The 22,123-nt window shown below is 47.7% G+C and overlaps 2 protein-coding genes across 3 annotated transcripts; both read left to right on the forward strand.

Moving 5' to 3' along the window:
* The first annotated feature begins 1,286 nt into the window (after positions 1-1,286).
* LOC109646258 (rho guanine nucleotide exchange factor TIAM2-like) lies at positions 1,287-18,086 on the forward strand. 2 transcript variants are annotated; one of them, XR_011239463.1, is made up of 24 exons: positions 1,287-2,140; positions 2,972-4,015; positions 4,562-4,973; positions 5,336-5,511; positions 5,964-6,188; positions 6,754-6,939; positions 7,068-7,205; positions 8,650-8,715; positions 8,909-8,981; positions 9,072-9,161; positions 9,499-9,717; positions 9,811-9,872; positions 10,813-11,001; positions 11,484-11,552; positions 11,624-11,749; positions 11,907-12,015; positions 12,142-12,321; positions 12,676-12,794; positions 12,880-12,988; positions 13,741-13,799; positions 13,911-14,001; positions 14,078-14,165; positions 14,275-15,891; positions 17,950-18,086. XR_011239463.1 is itself a non-coding variant. In XM_069515573.1 (23 exons), the coding sequence occupies exons 2-23, from the start codon at positions 2,978-2,980 to the stop codon at positions 14,810-14,812; spliced, it is 4,362 nt and encodes a 1,453-aa protein (XP_069371674.1). In that variant the 5' UTR covers positions 1,287-2,140; positions 2,972-2,977; the 3' UTR covers positions 14,813-16,431. The 2 variants fall into 2 exon arrangements, 1 of the variants encoding a protein (XP_069371674.1); XM_069515573.1 differs by lacking the exon at positions 17,950-18,086 and having other exon boundaries at positions 14,275-16,431.
* A 444-nt stretch (positions 18,087-18,530) lies between these two features.
* On the forward strand, positions 18,531-21,439 carry LOC109647660 (claudin-20-like). The gene has a single exon (XM_020113468.2). It carries the CDS (start codon positions 18,531-18,533, stop codon positions 19,314-19,316), a length of 786 nt encoding a protein of 261 aa, XP_019969027.1. The 3' UTR covers positions 19,317-21,439.
* The last annotated feature ends 684 nt before the right edge of the window (positions 21,440-22,123 follow it).

Genomic DNA, 22,123 nt, shown 5'->3' on the forward strand with positions numbered 1-22,123 from the left:
TCGTATTCATATTTTACCAGTGTAGCGCCCCCATCAGGCTCAGTGTTGACTGTGAGAGGCGGAGGAATGTTTCTCCAAAGTTTCACTGAAATCGACGCGGCCGTGGACCTTTAGGTTTGAACCAGGTTAAGAAGTTTGTGGTTTAAACGACGCCTCGTCTCGTTGACTTAAAGAGCAGGTGGAGTTCCTCCCAACTTTAATCAAATTCTTTTCAATTCCTCTCCGTTAAATTCCTTCATTATGTCGGTCTCATGCTTGGGGGAGGGGTCAAGGGGCTTTGTTTGTGAAGAATAGGAGGGGTCGCCCGCGGTGGGGGGGGTCCTTCGAGCCGGCAGATGTCCAGTGACGAAGACGAGACAAAGGTGGGTGACAGAGTTTTGAAGGCGGGGGGGGGGTCTCAAATCTTCTTATTGAGACAAAATGTACGATAATAAACAATCAGTGACTTTAAACATGATCACATGATCACTTCCTGTCTGTCTGCTCCACCTCTCACCTGAAGAACGAGGAGGATCTGATGCTGAACGAGTCTGAGCAGAAAACCTGCTGCTGAGTTGTTCATGTGAAACATGAACTCTGGAGACGAGACTCTGGAGACGAGTCTCTGTCTCTGGAGTCGAGACTCTGGAGACGAGTCTCTGGAGTCGAGTCTCTGGGGACGAGACTCTGTCTCTGGAGTCGAGACTCTGGAGACGAGACTCTGTCTCTGGAGTTGAGTCTCTGGAGTCGAGACTCTGGAGACGAGACTCTGTCTCTGGAGTCGAGTCTCTGTCTCTGGAGTCGAGACTCTGGAGACGAGTCTCTGTCTCTGGAGTCGAGTCTCTGTCTCTGGAGTCGAGACTCTGGAGACGAGACTCTGTCTCTGGAGACGAGTCTCTGGAGTCGAGTCTCTGTCTCTGGAGTCGAGTCTCTGTCTCTGGAGACGAGTCTCTGTCTCTGGAGTCGAGACTCTGGAGACGAGACTCTGTCTCTGGAGTCGAGTCTCTGGAGACGAGTCTCTGTCTCTGGAGACGGGTCTCTGTCTCTGGAGTCGAGTCTCTGGAGTCGAGTCTCTGGAGACGAGTCGAGTCTCTGGAGTCGAGACTCTGGAGACGAGTCTCTGTCTCTGGAGACGAGTCTCTGTCTCTGGAGTCGAGTCTCTGGAGACGAGTCTCTGGAGACGAGTCTCTGGAGTCGAGTCTCTGTCTCTGGAGTCGAGACTCTGTCTCTGGAGTCGAGTCTCTGTCTCTGGAGACGAGTCTCTGGATTCCACCTGGAGCTCGTGTCTGAAATCGTTTTAAAGGTAAACAGGTCAAAGGTCAGTGATGTGTTTAGGGTTCAGTGGTACATTGTGTTACTCCTCCATCCCCTCCCCCTCCTCGTCCTCAGCTCCGACCTGTGGGACAGGATGGGCGTCGCCGTGCTCTCTGTTAAAAACCTCGAGTCTCTGAGTGAACTTTGACCTCTCAGGAAATGAACTCCTCGCGGTTCTGGAGACGACGTCTGGCTTCTTAATTATTTGTGATCATGTTCAACGTATTGTAGTTTTTCAGTGAACCAGGCCGGAGGACAGACGTGAGGTCGTGATCACAGGTTCTGGAGTCGCTGAATGTTCCTGAACAAACAGCTGGACTTTTTCTTTTCACTTTTCTCGTGGGACTTTTGACTCGTCTCGTCAGGTCTTAACATTATCATGATATCAAGCTTCTGGAGCAGTGAAGACGCCCTGCTGTCCCCTTGTCAAAGCCTGCGATTGGACATTTTCTTAAAATAGCTCCAGTCCGATGATGAAGAAAAGAAAAGAGAGAAAACAAAGAGAAAATCGTTCAGAATCCACGAAAACCAAAATAAACAGAAACCAGAGTGAAGTTTGGTTTAAGAAAAAAAACTTCAGCAGAGACGTCATGGAAGAGGCTTGAGGGGAAGTGTGTGTGTGTGTGTGTGGGGGGGGGGGGGGTTACAAAGGGAGGGTCTGTGTGCTGAAGCCCCTCCCTCCCTCTGTTCTCCCAGATGAGCTGGTGTGAAGAGAGGGGGGCGAGCGACATAGACCAACACTGGAGGAGAGAGAGAGGGAGCAGCTGGAGGCACAGAGAGGATCAGTGGGAGAGAGAGAGAGAGAGAGAGAGAGAGAGCAGGACGGACGGAAGACAAAAACAAGAAGGTAAAACTTTTATTTAAACTCATATTTTAATTTTTCTGACTGAATTAGAATAATGTTGATGTTGAATAAAATCTGCTTCATGTCACGTGTGATGATTTGCTGACGCTGCTCAGTCCACACGGGACCTGTTCTGTGTTCATGTATGTGTACTGCAGTAGTAGTAGTTGTAGTATTAGGAATGATACGAACAATAGTTAGTACTTTTTAAACTCTGACCTCTGAAGCGTAAAGACGTACATTACAGACAGAAATAAATTAAACTGCTAGACGGACGGGTACGTTGTTGTTTTTATTTTATCATTAAAGATTAAAAAACAAAGTGGGGCCCCCGTCTCTCAGGGGCCCCTCAGGCCCCAGGTTTCCCATCTGATTTGAATCATTTTGGTTTCGTGAAGTCATTTTATTTTATTTTACTTTTTAAATAACATCAAACTGTTAAAAATTCGACCCTCTGAGCAACAAGCTCTGTTTGGAAACGTCGTCCAACTGGTTGCCATGGAAATAGATCTGCAGACAGGTGAGCTCAGTAGCAGCTACGTCAGCTGCAGTTTCAAACTTTAACATGTCGTCCAGAAAAACTCGCGATTCATTCGTTCATTGTAAATCGCTTCGGATAAAAGCGTCAGATTAATGATGTGTAATGTAAAGCAACAGGATTCATACACAGAGAGGGGACGAACAGGGGTCAGTGGGGGCTCACTGACCCTTTTTGCCCTGAGGCCTTCTGGCGGTAGAACTGATCGTGACCACCGAGGTCGTTATCGTAACATTCTTGTGCGGTAAAGTTGAGTGAGTTTATTTTATGTCTTTTTTCTCTGTCTCTGGCTCCAGGTAGTGATGGGAAACACAGACAGTCACAGCAGCTTCGTCTCTGCCGCCAAACCCTCCTGCTCGCTCAGGTCCTCGTCCAGGAGGGAGGAGGTGCCGTCAGCTCGCAGCTGGAGGAGCAGCCAGGGCGGCTGCAAGAGCCGTGGGAGGAGCTGTCAGAACCAGAACTCCTCTTGGCGTTATGAACACGGACCCAGAGGAGGCTCCAGACTGAGAGCTGCATCTCTGGAAAGTGGCGGCAGCCCCAAAGTGCTGCTCAGCAAAGATGGCAGCATGAGGGTGGAGTTCACCAACAGCAAGGTCGTCCCCATGGAGCCGCAGGGGTTAACCGGCCTCCCCACGATCGCCACCACAGCTGCCTCCTCAGTTGCTGAATCCCCCCTACGCACCAGTAAGGGCAGCTCGCTCAGCTCTGATGGCTCCTGGTACGACTCGCCGTGGGGGGGCAGTGCTGAACTGGCAGACAATGTGTTTGTTTGTGGGCAGATGGTGGATAACTCCACCTACTCCTCTACCCGCACAGAAGTGTCCTCCACCGGTGTCTTCAACACCTTCTTCTCAGCTCAGGTAGAGGACATCTCACCTGGATTTAACTCCACCCTCCTCTTCCCCGTCGCAGTTACCGATGGGTTCAGCTCCTCCACAGGTTACAACACGTGCTCCTCTGGCCGAACGGAGGACAGCGGCATCGGGGACTCGGTGATCCTGCAGCCTGACCTGACAGACTTCAGCCTGGTTTCGTCCCCGGCTGCATCACTGGACAGCATTTCCAGCAGCCACAACACACTGCCCGCCTTCCCCACGGCCCCAGACCCCCCCCGGACCGCCTCCTCCTCGACGCTGCTGGATGACATCATTCAGGAGGAGGACGGTGCAGGTGGGGGGGTGGAGCAGCGTTTCTCCTCCCTCACGCTGCCTTGCCGCAGGGCAGAGTCCATCAGCACCGCCCCTGCCACCGGGAACAATCGCAAAGATTTCCTGAAAAGTCGAATCAGACGACTGAGCGACTGGACAGGAAGTCTGAACAGGAAGAAGAGACGGATCCAGGTAAAAACAGCACTTTAAAAACAAAGCATTTTAAAACAACTCTTGTTTTTAAAAGTTTTATAAAAGTCTGTGTTTAAATATGTTAATTAGGTATAAGCTCATAAAATGTTTTTCTCATTAACAAAAACACCAGAAAAGGAAACTGAAGTCGTTTATCTGTAGTAAAGGTCAAATAAAGTTCAATGAAGTTAATCAAATTCAAACACATTTAAATTGAAATAAAGAATCAAGCAGAATTACTGGTGCTTTTATTCTGAAACATCTTGCTCATCTCAGACAGGAAGTGTTGTAGCTTCCTGTCAAAGAATGGTCGCTCAACAAGCTTTTAGAAGTTAGCTGTTAGCATTTAGTTATAGAAGTAGCTGTTAATAGCTAGATGTTAGCAGTTAGCGGCTACCAGTTTGCAGTCAGCTGTTAGCTTTTGGCAGTTAGCATGTAGCCGTTGGAAGTTAGCAGTTAGCGGTTTGCAGTTAACTGACACATCAACAGAAACCAGGGTCAGAAAATATATTTATTATTAATGATATCGATGTGATTTCTCGTCAGGAGCCCAGTGATGTTTTCATCAACGGGCTGAACTGTGAGCTGGTTGGTCGCAGCGTGGCGTCGACCTCCGACCTCCTCCGCAGTCACTGTGGCTCCAGAGGCCTGAACCAGAGCAGCGACGCCCAGCGACAGAACATCTATGAGAACTTCATGCAGGAGCTGGAGACGAGCTGCAGCGATGCAGTCGACCGGGCGGAGCTGTCGGAGGAAGAAGAGGAGCAGGAGGAGGAGATGGATGGAGAGGTGGAGTTGGGAGGAATAGAGCAGCTGGACAGCTTGTTCGAGAAGGAGCAGGGTGTGGTGCGACGGGCGGGATGGCTTTTCTTCAAAGCTCTCATCACTGTCAACAAGGACAGGAAGCTGGAGCTGGTCTCACGCCGCAGGTGGAGGCATTACTGGGTCACACTGAAAGGTACGCCCGCTACCTCCACGACCAAGAACCTGACGACCTGACGAGGAATGACCTGACGACTAAAGACCTGACGACTAAAGACCTGTCGACGTGACGACCAACGACCTGCCGACCAACGACCTGTCGACTGACGACCAACGACCTGTAGATGTGATGACTTGATGACTACTGACCTGTCGACTGATGACCTGAAGACCAATGACCCTAACCCTGACGTCTGGTGTTTGAACATGTGGTTCAACAGGAAGTGACACAGTGTACGAGTCCTGTTCTAAAGTATTTACAACTTGAAGCTGTCACCTTTAACACTTGGTAATAAACATGTCTGTGAATAGATGAAACCAAACCCTCTCTCCGCTCAGGTTGCACTCTGCTGCTTCACGAGACGTACGGGAGGAGCGGCGGTGCCGAGCGGGACCTTTCTCCTCGTTACGCTCTGCTGGCCGACGACAGCATCGTCCAGGCCGTCCCTGAACATCCCAAGAAGGAACACGTCTTCTGTCTGAGCAACTCGTATGGAGACGTTTACCTGTTCCAGGTGAGGGAACCTGTTCTTTATTGATATTTGTCTTTCTTTCCACACTGTTCTGTAGAGATCAGCTCCGTGCTCAAGAATTTACTGAGATCCAAAATCTCCTGATGTAATTCACAAGCACCGAGAACTGAACTTGAATCTTGTTTCGTTCTCTTCACCTGTCAATCCTCTGTTTTCTCTTGACTTGTGTGTCCCGGTGCAACTAAGAGGTTGTCTAGCTTTAAAAGTTGCTGCTGCAAAGAATTGTGGGACGGTCTGATGTAGTTATTCGAACTCAGTCTGAGACCTGTGTAAACGCCTTGCCCACGTTCTCTTCCTGATTGGTTCTTATCAGTCACATGACTCGACTACCAGCGGTGAAAACAAAGCGTTGCTAACACTTCCTGTCGGTAACAGCTCCACCTCGTTGTGGAAACAAAAAAAGATGAATAAAGATGATGTTTTTTCTCGTCCAGGCCACCAACCAGACGGAGCTGGAGAACTGGGTGACCTCCATCCACTCTGCCAGCGCCTCCCTGCTTGCGAGGCGACAGGGGAAGGAGGACACGCTGCGTCTCCTGCGCTGCCGGAGCCGCTCGCTGCTGCACAAGATCGACATGGACGGAAAGATGAAGAAGATGGCGGAGCTGCAGCTGTCTGTCATCAAGGAGCAGAAGAACAGGAAGGCCGTGGAGAGCCAGGTCAGTGCCGGCAGGAGCCCGACGTCACCAACATCTTAAATCCACAGTCAACCAGAGCGTCTTTCCTCCTTGTGAAGTTACAGCTCAGTCACTTGGAGGTTTCAGCACTTGGAGGCGCTGTTCTGCCAGTAAATAGCCCGGTTCACCCGACAGCTTGGGGCTAAACACCTTCTGCAAATCGTAAAGAGTCGAATGATTCCAGAGCTTTTGATTTTACAAGTGTTCCTGGAACTCAACTGAAACTTATGTCAAAAACTTTGAGTCTGATGATGGTTCAGGCATCGTCATGTAGCTCATTCATACTTCATCAGAGCATCCTGAGGTCCAGGGAACGACTCCCGAGTCAGAGGCCTGTCCATACCTGGTTCTAGGCTTCATTCATTTTTTAATTGTCGATCTCTCTGACATAAACATTTCAAGCTACGTACACGTATCGATGCTTCGCTCCTTGTTTTAGGTTAATCGACCTGAGGCGATGTGTCAGAATCTTTCTGTCTGCAGAAGTAAGAGATAACATGTTAGTTACTGGCAGATACATGATCAATGATCATATCGGACTTTTCAGATCAAGCAGTGGGAGCAGAACCTGGAAAAACTGAACCTGGATCTGTTCAGACTCAGGTGTTACCTCTCCAGTCTGCAGGGCGACGAGCTCCCAAACCCAAAGAGCCTCCTCGCAATCGCCAGCCGGCCCTCCAAGAGCATGCTGGGACGCCTTGGAGTTTTCTCTGTGTCCTCATTCCACGCCCTGGTGAGAAATGTGATTGGTTCTGTGACTATCAGATGAATTCAGGGGAGCTTTAATACAACGTCTCATCTCTCCACCGGACGAGTAAAGACACAAGTCTGTTTGTGATGCTAGCTCCTCTTCCTCCTCAGGTGTGCAGCAGAGATGAGGTGACGTTACGACGGCGTTGTCAGTCTCTGTCGGGGGGACACAGCCGGTGGAAGGGGCTGCCGTCCTCTCTGAAGGCTCTGGATGGGCTGAACAGAAGCAGCAGTCTCTCAACGTCCCAGGTAATAGACCACACCCCCAGCCTGTGAAGCTCACTCAGAAAATCATCCATTAAAGTACAGCTACATTATAATGACATTAAAATCATTTTAATCATCGCTACGTTAAGTTACAGGTTCAGTGTGAAGTCAGCGACGTCTTCAGGTGTCATACATGTTCACATGATATGTAGAGACATCTAGTGGATAAGTTACTCATTACAAACCACTGAACCCTGAGACACGAGGATTCTGGACATGTTGTGTAGTCCGTGTTTGTCCTGTGAGGCGGCAGCAGGAGATTGTTCGGGTCAGACTCGTTCACAACAGGAACATTTATCAGGACGCTGCAGGAAAAGTTCCAGAGACACAGACTCAGACTTGTTCTCACATACAGAACCTGCAGAACAGGTCAAGAACATGTCAGGAACATGTGTGTGTTCAGGTCTGGTTTGATATAAGGCCCCAGGTCCCTTTCTGGAAACGCCCCTGTTGATGAAGATGATGAAGACGCTGTGTGCTCGGTGGTCCTCAGACTCCAGTCTGACTGCAGCTCCTTCACAAACCTGTAATTTCAGCTCAGTCCATCATTTCGTCTCATTTTGGTTTGGACCCGGGACAGATTTTTTTAGTTTTAATTAAATTTAAATGTAGAGTGTGAGGACGTATTTTGAGTTTGGTCCTGAACGTCTCTGACTGTGTTTGAGGTTTCTTCTTCTTCTGCTCCGAGGTTCTTTACGCGCTAACGTTCTCATTTCTTCTGTTCGTCTCTGTGTGGCAGAGGGGTGGAGTTCACAGGCTGTGGAAGAATTTAAAAACCCAAATAAAGAAAAACTATAGATAATAAATACGTTTCAATATGTTGAAACACAAAACTGTCACATGAATTAAAAATATGCTCTTTATGCTTTTCATGAGAATATGTTAATCAGATCATCTGTCGCCCTTTAACCTCCGAGGACAACCGTCTGTTGGACGCACAGCTGTTCCAGAGGGGGGGGAGGAGGAGGGGGGTGTTTGAGGATTAAAAGCTTTGAGAGCCTTTTATTTTCCCAGAATTCCTTTGTCCCTGAGTGTTAATCCACAGAGGCAGAAAATGACCCCCACCTCCTACCGTCACATGACCCCTCCTGCTTTCTTCTGCTCCTCTTTTAACCTCCTCCCTTCCTTCCTTCCTTCCTTCCTCTCAACATAATTCCTCCTCGCTCCTTCTCTTGCTGCTTCATCTCATTCAACTTTCATTCATATCTTTTTCTCTCCCTCCTCTTTTCTCTTTCTTTCTTTTCGTCTGAATCTTTGATTTTCACTAATATTCTCCCCCTTTGATCTCTGTGTGTTTTAATGATCCGACGCTGACGAACGTCCTGTTGCTTAGAAACAGAACCTTTTACTTTTCAGACTCGTCTTGATAAAAAATAGTTTTGACCTGAATGAATGTGATGTAAAGAACAAAGTGTTTCCTCTGCAGAGACTGGACGGTGAGTACAAACATGTGGGGGTGGTGCCCCCTGCAGGACGTGCTGCAGCTGTACAGGTGTGTTCACTCAACTTGAACTGATCTCGATTAGTTATAATAATAATGATCATTTAGAGAAATGATTTTATTAAACATGTTGATTAACCAAAATGATCAAATGCATTTGATTTCTTTTAAACATAAAGTTTGACTCAAATGTAAATGAATGAATCTGTGATAACGGATGAAGACGACTTGTCTCTGTCTCCAGATGTATGAGGACGGTTCCGTCCTCGGCAGCTTCTCGCTGCACATCTGTCGAAGCGACGCTGGACGAGACTTTGGTGAGAGAAACATAACTTTCTTTTTTCCATGTTGAAGTTCTGACACGTTGGACTTTCATCGTTAACATCCTGTTTCCTCGTTACCTGCAGGCTTTGTGGTCACGGGACACGTGGACGGCGCCGGGAAAAGTCACGTGCACGTCAGCGAGGTCGATCCGCTGGGACTCTCCGCCAGAGAAGGTTCGACATCTGGGTCTCATGTGTCTGATTTTCATTTGAAGGGGGTTCTGGGAAATGTACAGATGTGAGATTTCTGATCCGCTCTGAAAACATTATGATACAATATGATGAATTAGTGTGCATTTGCTCTCCAGCAGGGGGCAGTCACAAGCCTCCAGCTGTGGTGAACAAATCAACGGTGACGTGCTCCGTCTTTAATTTAAGTAAAGAATCTCAGTGGTTTGGTCTGTGGAGGATCTGGAGCTTCGGTTTCGTCCAAGTTCTTTATGGTGACAAACACGGTAACGATCCTGATTTAAACTTTGACCTCTGCGTTTCTGCTCCTGTTTCCCATCAGGCCTCAGGGCAGGAGACGAGGTGCTGGCGGTGAACGGGGCATCCGTGTCCGGGCTGGACCTGGACCTGATGGAGAGTCTCTTCAGTCACCAGAAGCTTCAGCTGCTGCTGAGGAGAGACGAGTCACCTGAGGGGGAACCCGCCGCCCTGTGGCCTGAACCCGGTGAACCTGCAGGCCCCTGGGAGCCTGCGGCCCCTGACCTCCACACCTGGACCTCAGGTACGACGAACACAGACGGATTTTCTGTTAATTCGGGTTTTTAAACCCGTGTTTGTGGAAATCGTTCTGACCCTCGTCTCGTTGCTTTCACAGATGTTTTGTCTCCAGGTGCCGTCCTGCCTCCCGTGTTTGACGACGCTGACCTGACAGGACAGGTGAGTCGAGTTAACCTCGATACCACGGCTTTACACACTAGAGGTGCACTGCTGCCTCTTGTGGCGGACATGGGTGTAACAACAGTAAAATCCTGGTTGTACTTGAGAAAGATTTTGATCTTGTGATCTTTTCTCTGCGACCCTTCGTTCAGGAGTTTGTTAAGTCGTCATTTCACTCAATATAAAAACATAGAAAACAGGAGTTACTGTCTTTCCTTCATCCGTCCGCTGGTAAGATTCCACTCCCACAATCCTCTGCTCCTCCTTCCTGATGCTCAGACACCCTCAGTGTCACATGACTTAATCCGGGCTTACACCTCCAGGAGTGTGTGGAGTGTTTGTGTGTAAAGTCGGAGCGGGATTAATGGCTGCCACTCGTACGACCACAGAAAACTCGTAGATGTTGTTCCTGACCAGCGGCTGCAGGAGGCGACCTCTGACCCCAGCCGGGGCGTCCCCGTCGTCCCACTCCCTCACCATGGGGGCTCTGTGCTGGGTGCTGCCGCAGGAGGAGGATGTGGGGGAGCAGGATGATGGAGGGGAGGGGCTCCGCAGGGTGACGGCCTGCTGCCTGAGCTGCCGGCGTCCGACCGACGGCCTCGTGCTGCTGGTAAACACAGTCAGAGCGATGCTGGAGGTCGTTGTTCACCAGATGTCACTGCTGCTGCGATGAACACGTGTCTCCATCATGTGATGGTGGAGAAACATTTCACTTTGTTTCTTTCTGTTCATGTCGACATATTTATTGAATCTCTGGAGCTGTGAATCTGATCTGAAGCGTAGCGTCCACGCCACGATTCCTGTTTCCTGTTCGCTCAGTTTCCATCTGATCGTTGTTCAAAGTCACCAACGATGAGCAGAGAGAGAAAATGGTTTTTGGTTTTAACTGGACTCTGAAACGATGCTTATCACAGATTTTTAATTATGTGCTCCCCCACAGAACATGGAGCGGGTCTATTCTCTGTACCAGACCTTCCCAGAAGGCCGAGCTGCAGACACCGATGTTCCCAAGAACCCCTACAGCAGAGAGGTCATTCAGCAGCCGACAAGCCCCGCCCACCTGAGCGTGTGTCAGCATCTGCGTAAAGTCATCCAGGAGCTGGTCGACACCGAGAAGTCCTACGTCAAGGTCGGTGACATGGCGTCTAAACTCCGCTGTGTAAAGATCAGTGTTGTTGTTTACAGCTCGTCCACACGGCGTCGGCCCTCATCACCAAAACATCTGGAACCTCCTCGTCTTTCCAAGTGGACGTCTTCGTCTTCTACGTGTCCAGCTCCTCTTCTTCATCCTGAGACATTTGTGTTCTTCAGTTTCACGTCCGTCACGTGTTAGAAACCAGAAAATGTCCAGAGACATTTGTCCTCACACACAGAACCTGAAGAACACGTCAGGAATGAGAATTAACTGCTTCAGAAACGATATATTTATTTCTACTATATATTTTAATATATAAACGTATCTGCTAATCATTTTTATGTCAAATGTGAAGTTATGAAATTAAACTTTAACAAAGTGGAAAAATGTGATGAAAGTAAAATGACATTCAGGTGGTTAACATGATTATTAACAATGAGAGATCTTCTTTAACGTGGTTACCGTGTGTCCGTCAGGATCTGGGCCGTCTGTTTGACATCTACCTGACGCCGCTGCAGATGGAGACTTTCCTCAGCAGAGCAGAGGTACGTGAAGAAACCACTGAACCTCTGTGAACACGTGTCGTTGTCTTGACGCCAGTGTCTGTGTCCGTCAGATGGAGGCGCTGTTCGGCAGTCTGCCGCAGATGTTGGACTTTCAGAGAGTTTTCCTTCAGACTCTGGAGGAGAAAATCGCCTCGTGTCCGAACCTGAGTCACCTGGAAACACCTGAACAGTTCAAGGTGACGAGTTCCTGCTTTTATTCATTTGTCCCCATGTTATTCTATTGATAATTGTTTTTGAAGCTTTAATTTATTATTACACAACCTTCTTTTTGTTAATGTCTTTCATTATTTTAAATTTAAACCTCACTCAGGACTCTTCTCTCGTCTCTTTCAGAAACTCCTCTTCTCGTTGGGAGGATCTTTTCTTTATTACGCCGACCACTTCAAACTCTACAGCGGCTTCTGTGCCAATCACATCAAAGTGCAGAAGGTCCTGGAACGAGGTGAACGACCAATCACAGAGCTTTAACCAACTTTGTTCATCAGACACCAACGTCCAAGTCACTGATGTCACTGTGTGTGTGTGTGTGTGTGTGTGTGTGTGTGTGTGTGTGTGTGTATATCTCCAGCAAAAACAGACAGAGCCTTCAAACACTTCTTAGACACGAGGAATCCGACCAATCAGCACTCTTCCTGTCTGGAGTCGTACCTGATCAAACCTGTTCAAAGAGTCCTGAAGTATCCGCTGCTGCTCCGAGAGCTGGTGACCCTGACCCACCCAGAGAGCCCCGAGCACACACACCTGACAGGTACACACACACACACACACACACACCTGACAGGTACACACACACACACACACACACACACACACACACACACACACACACCTGACAGGTACACACACACACACACCTGACAGGTACACACACACACACACACACACACACACACCTGACAGGTACACACACACACACACACCTGACAGGTACACACACACACACACACACACACACACACACACACACACCTGACAGGTACACACACACACACACACCTGACTGAAACACCCTGAATCGTGGCATCATAGATGTAATGAGCGCGGTGGCCTGTAGGGGGCGTGTCTGTCTCAATAACTGTAGTGTGCGGTGTCGTCCAATCAGAGGCTCTGAGGGCGATGGAGAAGGTGGCGAGTCACATTAACGAGATGCAGAAGATCTACGAGGATTACGGCTGCGTGTTCGACCAGCTGACAGCCGAGCAGGGCGGAGCCGACACACAGGTGACGTCACATGATCAAACATCTTTGAGAGGTTTCAGTGTTTGATGGACGAGTTCAGACGAGATCAAAGTCTTCTGTGTCTCAGGTGAGCGACGTGTCGATGGGAGAGTTTCTGATCCACTCTGCTGTCGTCTGGATGAACCCTCTGCCCTGTGTGGGACGGGTGAGGACAGACCCACAACTCACACTGTTCGGTGAGCGCCACTACAGCACAACACAACACATCTACAGCACAACACACTGAACACAACACAACACTACACCACTACAACACAACACATCTACAGCACAACACAACACAACACAACACAACACTACACCACTACAACACAACACATCTACAGCACAACACACTGAACACAACACAACACTACACCACTACAACACAACACATCTACAGCACAACACAACACAACACAACACAACACACTGTTCGGTGAGCGCCACTACAGCACTACATAACACAACACAACACAACTACAACACAACACAACACAACACACTGAACACAACACAACTACAGCACAACACAACTACAACACAACACAACACAACACAACACAACACAACACTACACCACTACAGCACTACACAACACAACACAACACAACACAACACAACACAACTACAACACAACACAGCACAACACAACTACAGCACAACACAACACAACACAACTACAACACAACACAGCACAACACAACTACAGCACAACACAACACAACACAATGAACAAACAACACAACACAATGAACAAACAACACAACACAATGAACACACAACACAACACAATGAACACACAACACAACACAACACACTGAACACACAACACAACACACTCTTCCTCTGTTGGACTAAACTTTAGCATCGACACTGAAAAGTCTGAAACAAACCAGGTGTGAAAAGTTGTGCGTCCTCAGATCGATTGTGTGTTTTTCTTCGTCAGTGTTCAGACGAGCCGTCGTCCTGGTTTATCGAGACAACAACAAACTGAAGAAGAGGAAGGTGAGTCCGCTGTGTTGTGTTTAGTGACACCTAGTGGTCAGGTTGTTACAACACCCCTCATTCATAAAGGTCGAGTGAATGGATGAGATGACGTTTGTTTACTTTTCACAGATGAGCTCCCGCTCAGCTGATCACGACCCCTTCAGGTTCCGCTGGTTAATCCCAGTGTCGGCGGTTCAGGTCAGACCAGCCAACATCACAGGTCAGTGGAACCCTCTGTGTCCGTCCTCCAGCAGGTGGCGCTGTGCTGCAGCTGACAGACTGTGGTGTGTTCACAGGCTCAGAGAACCCGTGTGTGTGGGAGCTGGTTCACAGCCGGTCGGAGGTGGAGGGACGACCGGAGACGGTGTTTCAGCTCTGCAGCAGGTAAACACAGAAGATCACAGGCAGACTGATGATGATGATGATGATGATGAAAGTCACTTCAAAGTGTGTCAGCTGCTCTGAGATCAGATCTGACCTCGTGTTATTTCAGTGGTTTGGAGACGAAGGCGAGCGTCCTGCGAGCCCTGTCCTCCCTCCTCAGAGACCGGGCGCCGGCCGGCTCGCTGAGGAGGTCCAGGCTGTCGACGGCTGAGAGGAGCAGCTCCTGGAGGAGGAGGCAGCAGAGGAGTCGCGCTGACGCCCAGAGGACGACTCATCATCGGCAGCCGGAGGAGAGCAGGTTCATCCTGGGAGAAACCTGCTCGGAGCCGTTGCTTCCCAGCCACGCCGCGTCCGACTCTGCGGCGAAGAGGACCAGACTGTTCTCGCTGACCAGCGAGCTGGAGGCGCAGCTGCAGAGACTGAACTTCACCGAGGAGGAGGAGGAGGGACGAGCGACGACTGCGAGCGCAGACCGGAGGCCCGCAGAGAAGAGGCGGAGCTCCAGTGTGCAGCGACGCCCCGGAGCAGACGTGTTGGACCTATTGGAGAGAGACTTCAGTGTTCACAGCATGACGTCCATGATCAACGAAGACTGTTTCTACGACTTTCAGACGTCTGCTGCTCCCACGCTACCGGACGAAAGCTAAACGCTGATGTCACAACAGGAAGACGGAACTAAACTGAGAATCTTCTCCTGCTCAACCGATCGCACTGAAGGTGTCACGCAGAGCAAACGAAATCCAGATGCAGCATCTGATTGGCCGGGACAAACACCTGCCTCTGGAGAAACTCCTCCGGCTGTGACGCTTCTTTGAATTCCAACTTTGCAAAACTCAAATCTGAAGTTTCCACTTGAACAAACATCGGTGAACTGATGAACGATCTCCGTCACACATTCTCTTCACTTTAGTCTGGATCAGGTGTGAAAGGTTCCTCGGACCACGATCCAGATCCAGTCCGACCAGAAGAGGTGTTCTGGTTCTGGATCAAACTGAACCGTGGTTCTGTCTCGATGGAGCCGACACACGTGATGAAGAACCAAACATCGTCTCAGAGACAAAACATTTTCAGGAATGAACAGAATCATTGTTTCACTTTTTCAAGAAGAATGTGAGAAAGGATTTTAACGATGGAGGAAGATTTTCTTCAGGGTCAGTTTTTTAAAATCTCTCTGTAGATTTTTAAAAGTTTCCTCCGACTGATGGATCCAAAAACATTTCTGAAGGATACGTTGGACTCTCGTCTTTATTTTGCGCTTCATGTTTTTCTCTGTACAGTTTATTTTTCCCTTGAACCGCGGAGCTGCAGGATCAGATCGTAGTAAATCTGAATTGTTGTATTTATATATTATGTGTTTCAGTTTTATGGCTGCAGATCCAGAAACCACTGTCGTTTTTTAACAGTGAAAGTATTTGGTAATTTATTTTCTTAAATGTTTGTGTAAATCTTTTTGTCGACTTGATGAAGTCCAATAAATGAAAACTATTTAATTTGAAAAGATGAATTGATCTCGAGAGAGAGAGAGAGAGAGAGAGAGAGAGAGAGAGAGAGAGAGAGAGAGACGTGTTTGAACAGAAGGAATGTGCTGAACTAGACCTGCATTCAAATGTGTGTGTGTGTGTTTGTGTTTGTGTGTCTGTGTGTGTTTGTGTGTGTTTGTGTTTGTGTGTGTTTGTGTGTGTGTGTGTCCACTCTCACCGTAGATCACATCTCTCTCTCTCTGCCGGTGAGTTTTACATTTTCTAGTTTCTTTTTGTATATTTACATATTTAAACTTTCAGATTGTTTAACCATGTAACAAACACACGTATGTAACAAACACACGTATGTAACAAACACACGTATGTAACAAACACACGTATGTAACAAACACAAACGGCTGAACTCGGTTGTGACTTTGTTCTGAAGTTTTAATACAAACAGAATATTCAGATAATATAAGTAATAACTGTAATAAACTGTAGTTTCATGTCACAGCTGAACAATGAGTGAAACAGAAATGATCCAAAATTACTTTTTTTAACAATTTGATTTATTTCTTCCTGTAAACTGTAAATCCACAGAGATCGTTACAGGATAGAGATCAGACAAAAACCTTCTGCATTTTAAATTAAATAGATTTTAATTTTTCTCCTCGTGTTAAAATCAGACCAGAAAAAATGAGTCTCAGAACAAAAGACTAAAATATGGAATCAAATACAAACCATTTCAACCATAGACCCACAGAGTGTGTGTGTGTGTGTGTGTGTGTGTGTGTGTGTGTGTGTGTGTGTGTGTGTGTGTGTGTGTGTGTGTGTGAGTGTGTGAGTGTGTGTGAGTGTGTGTGTGTGTCCAGCTGAGATAAAGCACTTCATTTAAATCCCGTCTCTCTGTTGATTGATGCTTCACGGTCTCGGGGGATTTTTCTACCAGATGAGCTTTGATTCAGATCCATTAGAGTTGATTCTTTGAGGTCAGAGGTCAAAGTGTTTGCTTCAATGTGAAGCTAATTTCTGACTCCGTGGATTAAAGAGCTAAGAATCTATATCAAATATAAAGGTAATAGATAAAGATGAAAATGTATTTAACATTTTCACTCATTTCTCAGAAGAAAATAATCAAACATGTTTAGACGACTGAATTTATCCATTAACATAGAAAACGAACAAATTCAGTATTAAACCAACAGACGAGTTCAGCAGAGCTCACATCTAATACAAGTAGATTCATGAAGGTGAATTGAATTAGACATTTCAAATAGCTCCTCTCAGTGGATCGGAGCCGGTGACACGTCCTGAGATAATGCGACAAAATAATATTTATCATTTACAACTTTTTCTGAAATTTTCACGTCTCCTGAGAAAGTGTTTCTTCAGCTTTCTGCCGTGTGTTTGATTCCACCGCAGTGCAGAACCTCCCTCAGAAATCTGCCCACTTTAAACGCTCCCTCCTGGTTTAGAATCCACGATGACGTCACCGCTGCGTCTCCGGTGGGAAACGTGTCCACTGGGTTTTTATTTGTTGTTTTGACATCAACACGACAACATGAATTACGACGTCCACGGGGTTTTAAACGTCGTATTTTCCCACAGACCAGAAAAGCTGTGTTGACTGTTTGCAGTTTGGTGGAAGCAGCTCATGTCTGTGCAGGTCTGAGGCTGATAAGACTCCGACTGGAGGATTATGGTAATAACAGGCTGCCCCTGACTGACGGCTGGGTCCCATCACCACAGAGTGGGTGGGCGGGCTGCGGACGCTTATCAGTGTGTTGCAGTGGGCGATTCTTCACAGTCACGTGACGGGCGACACCTTGATTCACACTGCAGTCGCACAAACAACAGCTCAGCGATTTTATTACAAAACGAGGACCTGATGGTCCGTTTGATTGTTTTAAAAGCACGAGTGATTCCGTCAGTCGCTGAAATGTGACCGGTTGGAAACGAAGGGTTCGGACCAGCAGATACCATCAGCACTCGTCACTAATGAGCCTCTACCTTGGTGCGAGTGCTGCATTGTTCCAACGCTCGTAAAACAAAAACGTACGTAACCAGTCGTCCAGAGAAAACAATCAGAAACACTTTCGGGTAAACGGCTGCTTTCGTGTGGTCAAAGTCGACAAAGGAAGCATTTCTGCGGCGCCATCAACTCATCAGATAAGAACGCTGCTCTGCGGCTGCTTCGTCAGAGCCGGTGACCTTCAGGTTAAAACCTGGTCCCTGAACCGGACTCAGTTCTGCTCACATGAATGTTTCTCTCACTCACAGTCAGACTGCAGAAAATAAAACGCTTGGTGCTTCTCTTCCAGGACGCAGAATGGGATGAAACTGTATGTACGGTTGCCAAGGAGACGGCAGGCGGAGGGGTAGTTAAAGGCTGTTAACCCACACGCCCGTGTTGTCATTCACACGGCTTCTCTCCATCCTCAGGATTCACTTCAGGAGACGCTGCCGGAGACACAGCACAGGTAAGAGGTTCCCTTCAACTTCACCCACAATTCATTTCTTCTTCTTCAGAGTTTGAATGAATCAGAGGAAATAACTTTGCTCTGCAGTTTGTTTCATGCAGTGAAAACAGCGGAGTCGAGGGACGCTGCAGCTTTAAAAGGACATAATTGAGTGTCAATGATCACCACATCAGCTGCAGAGTAACTAATGCAGGCAATCATCCAGCGCACACATGTTCACGCCCCCCAAAACACAAATCCAAAAACTCAGAGGGAACGGCAGCCTCAGCTGTGCGTCCGTCACGCTCCCACGCTCACTTCAATTCTCATTTCTCCTCTGGTTGCAGCTCGCTGGAGCCTGTGCTGAGGAATTATCTGCTGTCAGGACCCGTTGGGACGCTGCTGTGCCAACAGGGACTGGAGCGGGACGGTGGAGCTGAGCCATGCTGTCCGCCGCCATTCAGATTCTGGCGTTTGCCCTGGCGCTCCTGGGCGTCCTTGGCGCCACCGTAGCCACTCTGCTACCCAACTGGAAGGTGAGCATCAACGCCTGGTCCAGCATCATGACCCCCATCTCGCAGATGCAGGGTCTGTGGATGGACTGCGTCTGGTACAGCTCCGGCGTCTTCAGCTGCACCATGAAGAACTCGGTGCTGTCGCTGCCGGCGTACCTGCAGACCACACGGGCTGCAATGGTTCTGTCCTGCATGGTGGCGTTGTTTGGACTCTGCCTCGCCTCCCTGGGGCTCAAATGTACCCGCTGGGGGGGCGACCACCGGGCAAAGGGGCATACAGCCATCGCTGCAGGGGGCTGCTTCATCCTGGCCAGTTTCCTCTGCCTCGTCCCTGCGTCCTGGTTCACCAACGAAGTCATCACAGTCTTCCTGACCACGGACCTGCCGGACAGCAGCAAATATCAGCCTGGAGGAGCTCTGTGTGTGACGTTCATCTCCGCTGGTTTCCTCCTCGCTGGGGGGGTCATTTTTTGTTTGTCATGTCCTGGAAAAAGAACGAGACGACCGGACTACACTTCCTCCGATGGCGGTGACAGACCTGTGCTGTACTATGACGAGCAGCGGAGGCGGGATCAACCAAAAAAAAGACATAACAAAAGTGTCCAGCTGCAGATGGACGAGGCGAAGCAGGAGAAACCTGAGCAGGAGCAGAGGCTCCACTCGTCTCCTCCGGAGGACGTCAGGGACAGCTACAGTCTCCAAGAGTATGTTTAGTCCTCAACCCTCAGATTCTGTGGCTGGAGGGAAGACGCAGGGCAGCTGGGGGACAAGTGTTTGACTGATTCAGTCCAATGTCTCAAAAATGAGACGACAACAAAAGAACACGGTGGAAAAATAAATAGACACGACACCAAACACTTTCACAAACCAAAGGTCTGAGCTGAAGCTGCAGGTCAGAGAGAACGAAAGAGACAAAGAGAGAGAGAAAGAGAGAAAGAAAGAGAGCGAGAGAGAGAGAGAGAGAGAGAGAGAGAGAGAGAGAAAGAGAGAGAGAGAGAGAAAGAGAGAGAGAGAGAGAGAAAGAGAAAGAGAGAGAGACAAAGAGAGAGAGAAAGAGAGAGAGAAAGAGAGACAAAGAGAGAGAGACAGAGAAAGAGAGAGAGAGAGGCAGATGTGAGCTCTGACTGAAACTGAACTTCTTCAGTCTCCTCCTCAGTAACTGGACTGTCACAGGGCCGGACCAACGTTTTCTGCAGCCCCCCCCCCCCATGACTTTTCACGGAAGCCGGTTCAGGAGTTTTTACGTAATCCTGCGAACAACGATAAACAAAACAAGCCCATGGCCGAGGTAACTTTATGAAAATGTTGAATATATTTTAAACATTTCAGTAACATCAGGCTAAATGAAAAAATAGCATCGGTACATCGTGTTGTTTAGCGATGGATTAACAATCAGCTGATCCGACTAAAATCAGGCTACATCCACTAATACGTTTCATTTTAAAACAGTCTACACGAGCATTTTAGCTCCGTACCAGAAATAACCTCCGTCCACACTAACACACCTGAAAACATGGAACAGTATAAAGGGATGAATTAAATCACATCGACTCATCGTGTGCTTCGTAACAAAACAGATTTTAAAGTTGTGAATTTAACTTTCGGTCATGTGTGGCAGGCGTAACCATAGCAACAGCGATGTGTTTTGAAACCATGTAGAGTAGCCTCAGTTTTCTTTTTTCTGTTTACGACAAACCCTCAAAATGCATCTTAAATCATGACAAACAAAACGTCCGTGTGTTGTGTCGAGTTCACTTCAGTTCATCTCACATTCAGAAAAAACTGCTGTGTAGAAACTGTGTCTGACAGAATCCTGATCCGAGTTGTCAGAGCGGCGGCGTCCATGTCGTCTTTTCCTGGCGGTCTGTGGGGAGAGGGGCGGAGCAGCATGGAGAGAGGTAATGATGCTCTTTGCTTTTCCATTATCTTCTGGTCACGGTTGGATGCTCCCCCTTCCACCCTCCTGTTTCGGCTGTAGGGAGCCACATGGAGTCATTTTCAGGATGCGACTGAAAGCCTCAGAGACGGGACAGTCCACAGTGAGGACGACGTTTAGTTTTAACCCTTTAACCCGAGATGAGCTCTCAACGACCAAATACAAAGAAACAGCGGAGCTGAAAGCTTCTGCGCTGCCTCTCAGGAAAACCCACAAAATAAGAGTCGACTGTCAAGAATCAGGAAATGAAACATGAGCAACGTGAAAACAAAGAAATCTGGAACTGTAAACTCCTCCCTGCTGGCGTGTTCCTCCACCAATCAGAGCAGTTTCAGCCTTCAGACATTTTTCACAGTCCGAGTGACAACTGCTTAAATCGCGAGAGGTCACGTGACCTTGACCTCTGACCTTTGGCCATGAAATTCTTATCGGTTTACCTGTGAGTGAACATTTGCACCAAATTTGAAGACGTTCCCTGACGGACTTGAGAGATCGTGTTCACGAGAGACAACAGACAACCTCTGGCCACTAGGTGTCACTGGGGCAGATCCTGCAGCTCAGCGACGCTGTTTCTGCTGCTTTAAAAAAGATCCTGATGTTTTGTTTTGTAAATGAACAGAACATCTGGATGAGCTCACAACATTTTCTCAACCAAAGTCTGAACCTGAATGTTGTTAACGATAAAATCACTCATTATTATTTGAATTGCTGCTGGTTAGAATGATCGTCTACGAACAAAATGTCTGCTTGTGTGTTACACACATTAATAAATAATGTTATATGAGAGACTGTTTCCTTCATGTTGCATATTTTAAAATCTTCATCGTCTTTACTAAAATTCCATATGTACGACTATTGTTTGAAATACATTTTGATTTAAACATTTATTTATTTAGCTGATTATGTTTAAGAATCGCTGTCGTCATTTGGACCATGGACTGTATATAAAGACACTGACTGTATATAAAGACGATCACTGACTGTATATAAATCACTGACTGTATATAAAGATGATCACTGACTGTATATAAATCACTGACTGTATATAAATCACTGACTGTATATAAAGATGATCACTGACTGTATATAAAGACACTGACTGTATATAAAGATGATCACTGACTGTATATAAATCACTGACTGTATATAAATCACTGACTGTATATAAATCACTGACTGTATATAAATCACTGACTGTATATAAATCACTGACTGTATATAAAGACACTGACTGTATATAAATCACTGACTGTATATAAAGGTCCTCAGGAATGAAGCTCTTCATGCTCATCACAGGGTCACAGCGCCTCCCGCAGGGTGGAAGACGTTAGTGCATCACAAGGACAAAGGGACTGTTTAACAGAGAGCTCCAGCAGGGGGCGCCATGCTGCAGTTCTGAAGGTTCAGTCAGGGACACAGAGACAGAGACACAAAATAACTCACAACAGGAAGTGAAGGACTTCTGTCTCCTCAGTGTTACCATGGAAACTGACTCAGATAATTGTGTTCTCACATACAGAACCTTCAGAACATGTCTGCAACATGTCTGGAACACGTCTGGAACATGCCAGGAACACGTCAGGAA

The sequence above is a fragment of the Paralichthys olivaceus genome, chromosome 19 (genome assembly GCF_024713975.1).
Source record: "Paralichthys olivaceus isolate ysfri-2021 chromosome 19, ASM2471397v2, whole genome shotgun sequence".
Taxonomy (NCBI): Eukaryota; Metazoa; Chordata; class Actinopteri; order Pleuronectiformes; family Paralichthyidae; genus Paralichthys; species Paralichthys olivaceus.

What these genes read in the sequence shown, in the direction of transcription:
- LOC109646258 (XM_069515573.1), top strand. Translation starts at nt 2,978, where the DNA reads ATGGGAAACACAGACAGTCACAGCAGCTTCGTCTCTGCCGCCAAACCC. An exon ending in GCAGTCTCTCAACGTCCCAG is followed by an intron (nt 7,206 to 8,649) that starts GTAATAGACCAC and finishes TTTCCTCTGCAG; the next exon opens with AGACTGGACGGTGAGTACAA. An exon ending in GACGTGCTGCAGCTGTACAG is followed by an intron (nt 8,716 to 8,908) that starts GTGTGTTCACTC and finishes CTCTGTCTCCAG; the next exon opens with ATGTATGAGGACGGTTCCGT.
- LOC109647660 (XM_020113468.2), top strand. Translation starts at nt 18,531, where the DNA reads ATGCTGTCCGCCGCCATTCAGATTCTGGCGTTTGCCCTGGCGCTCCTG.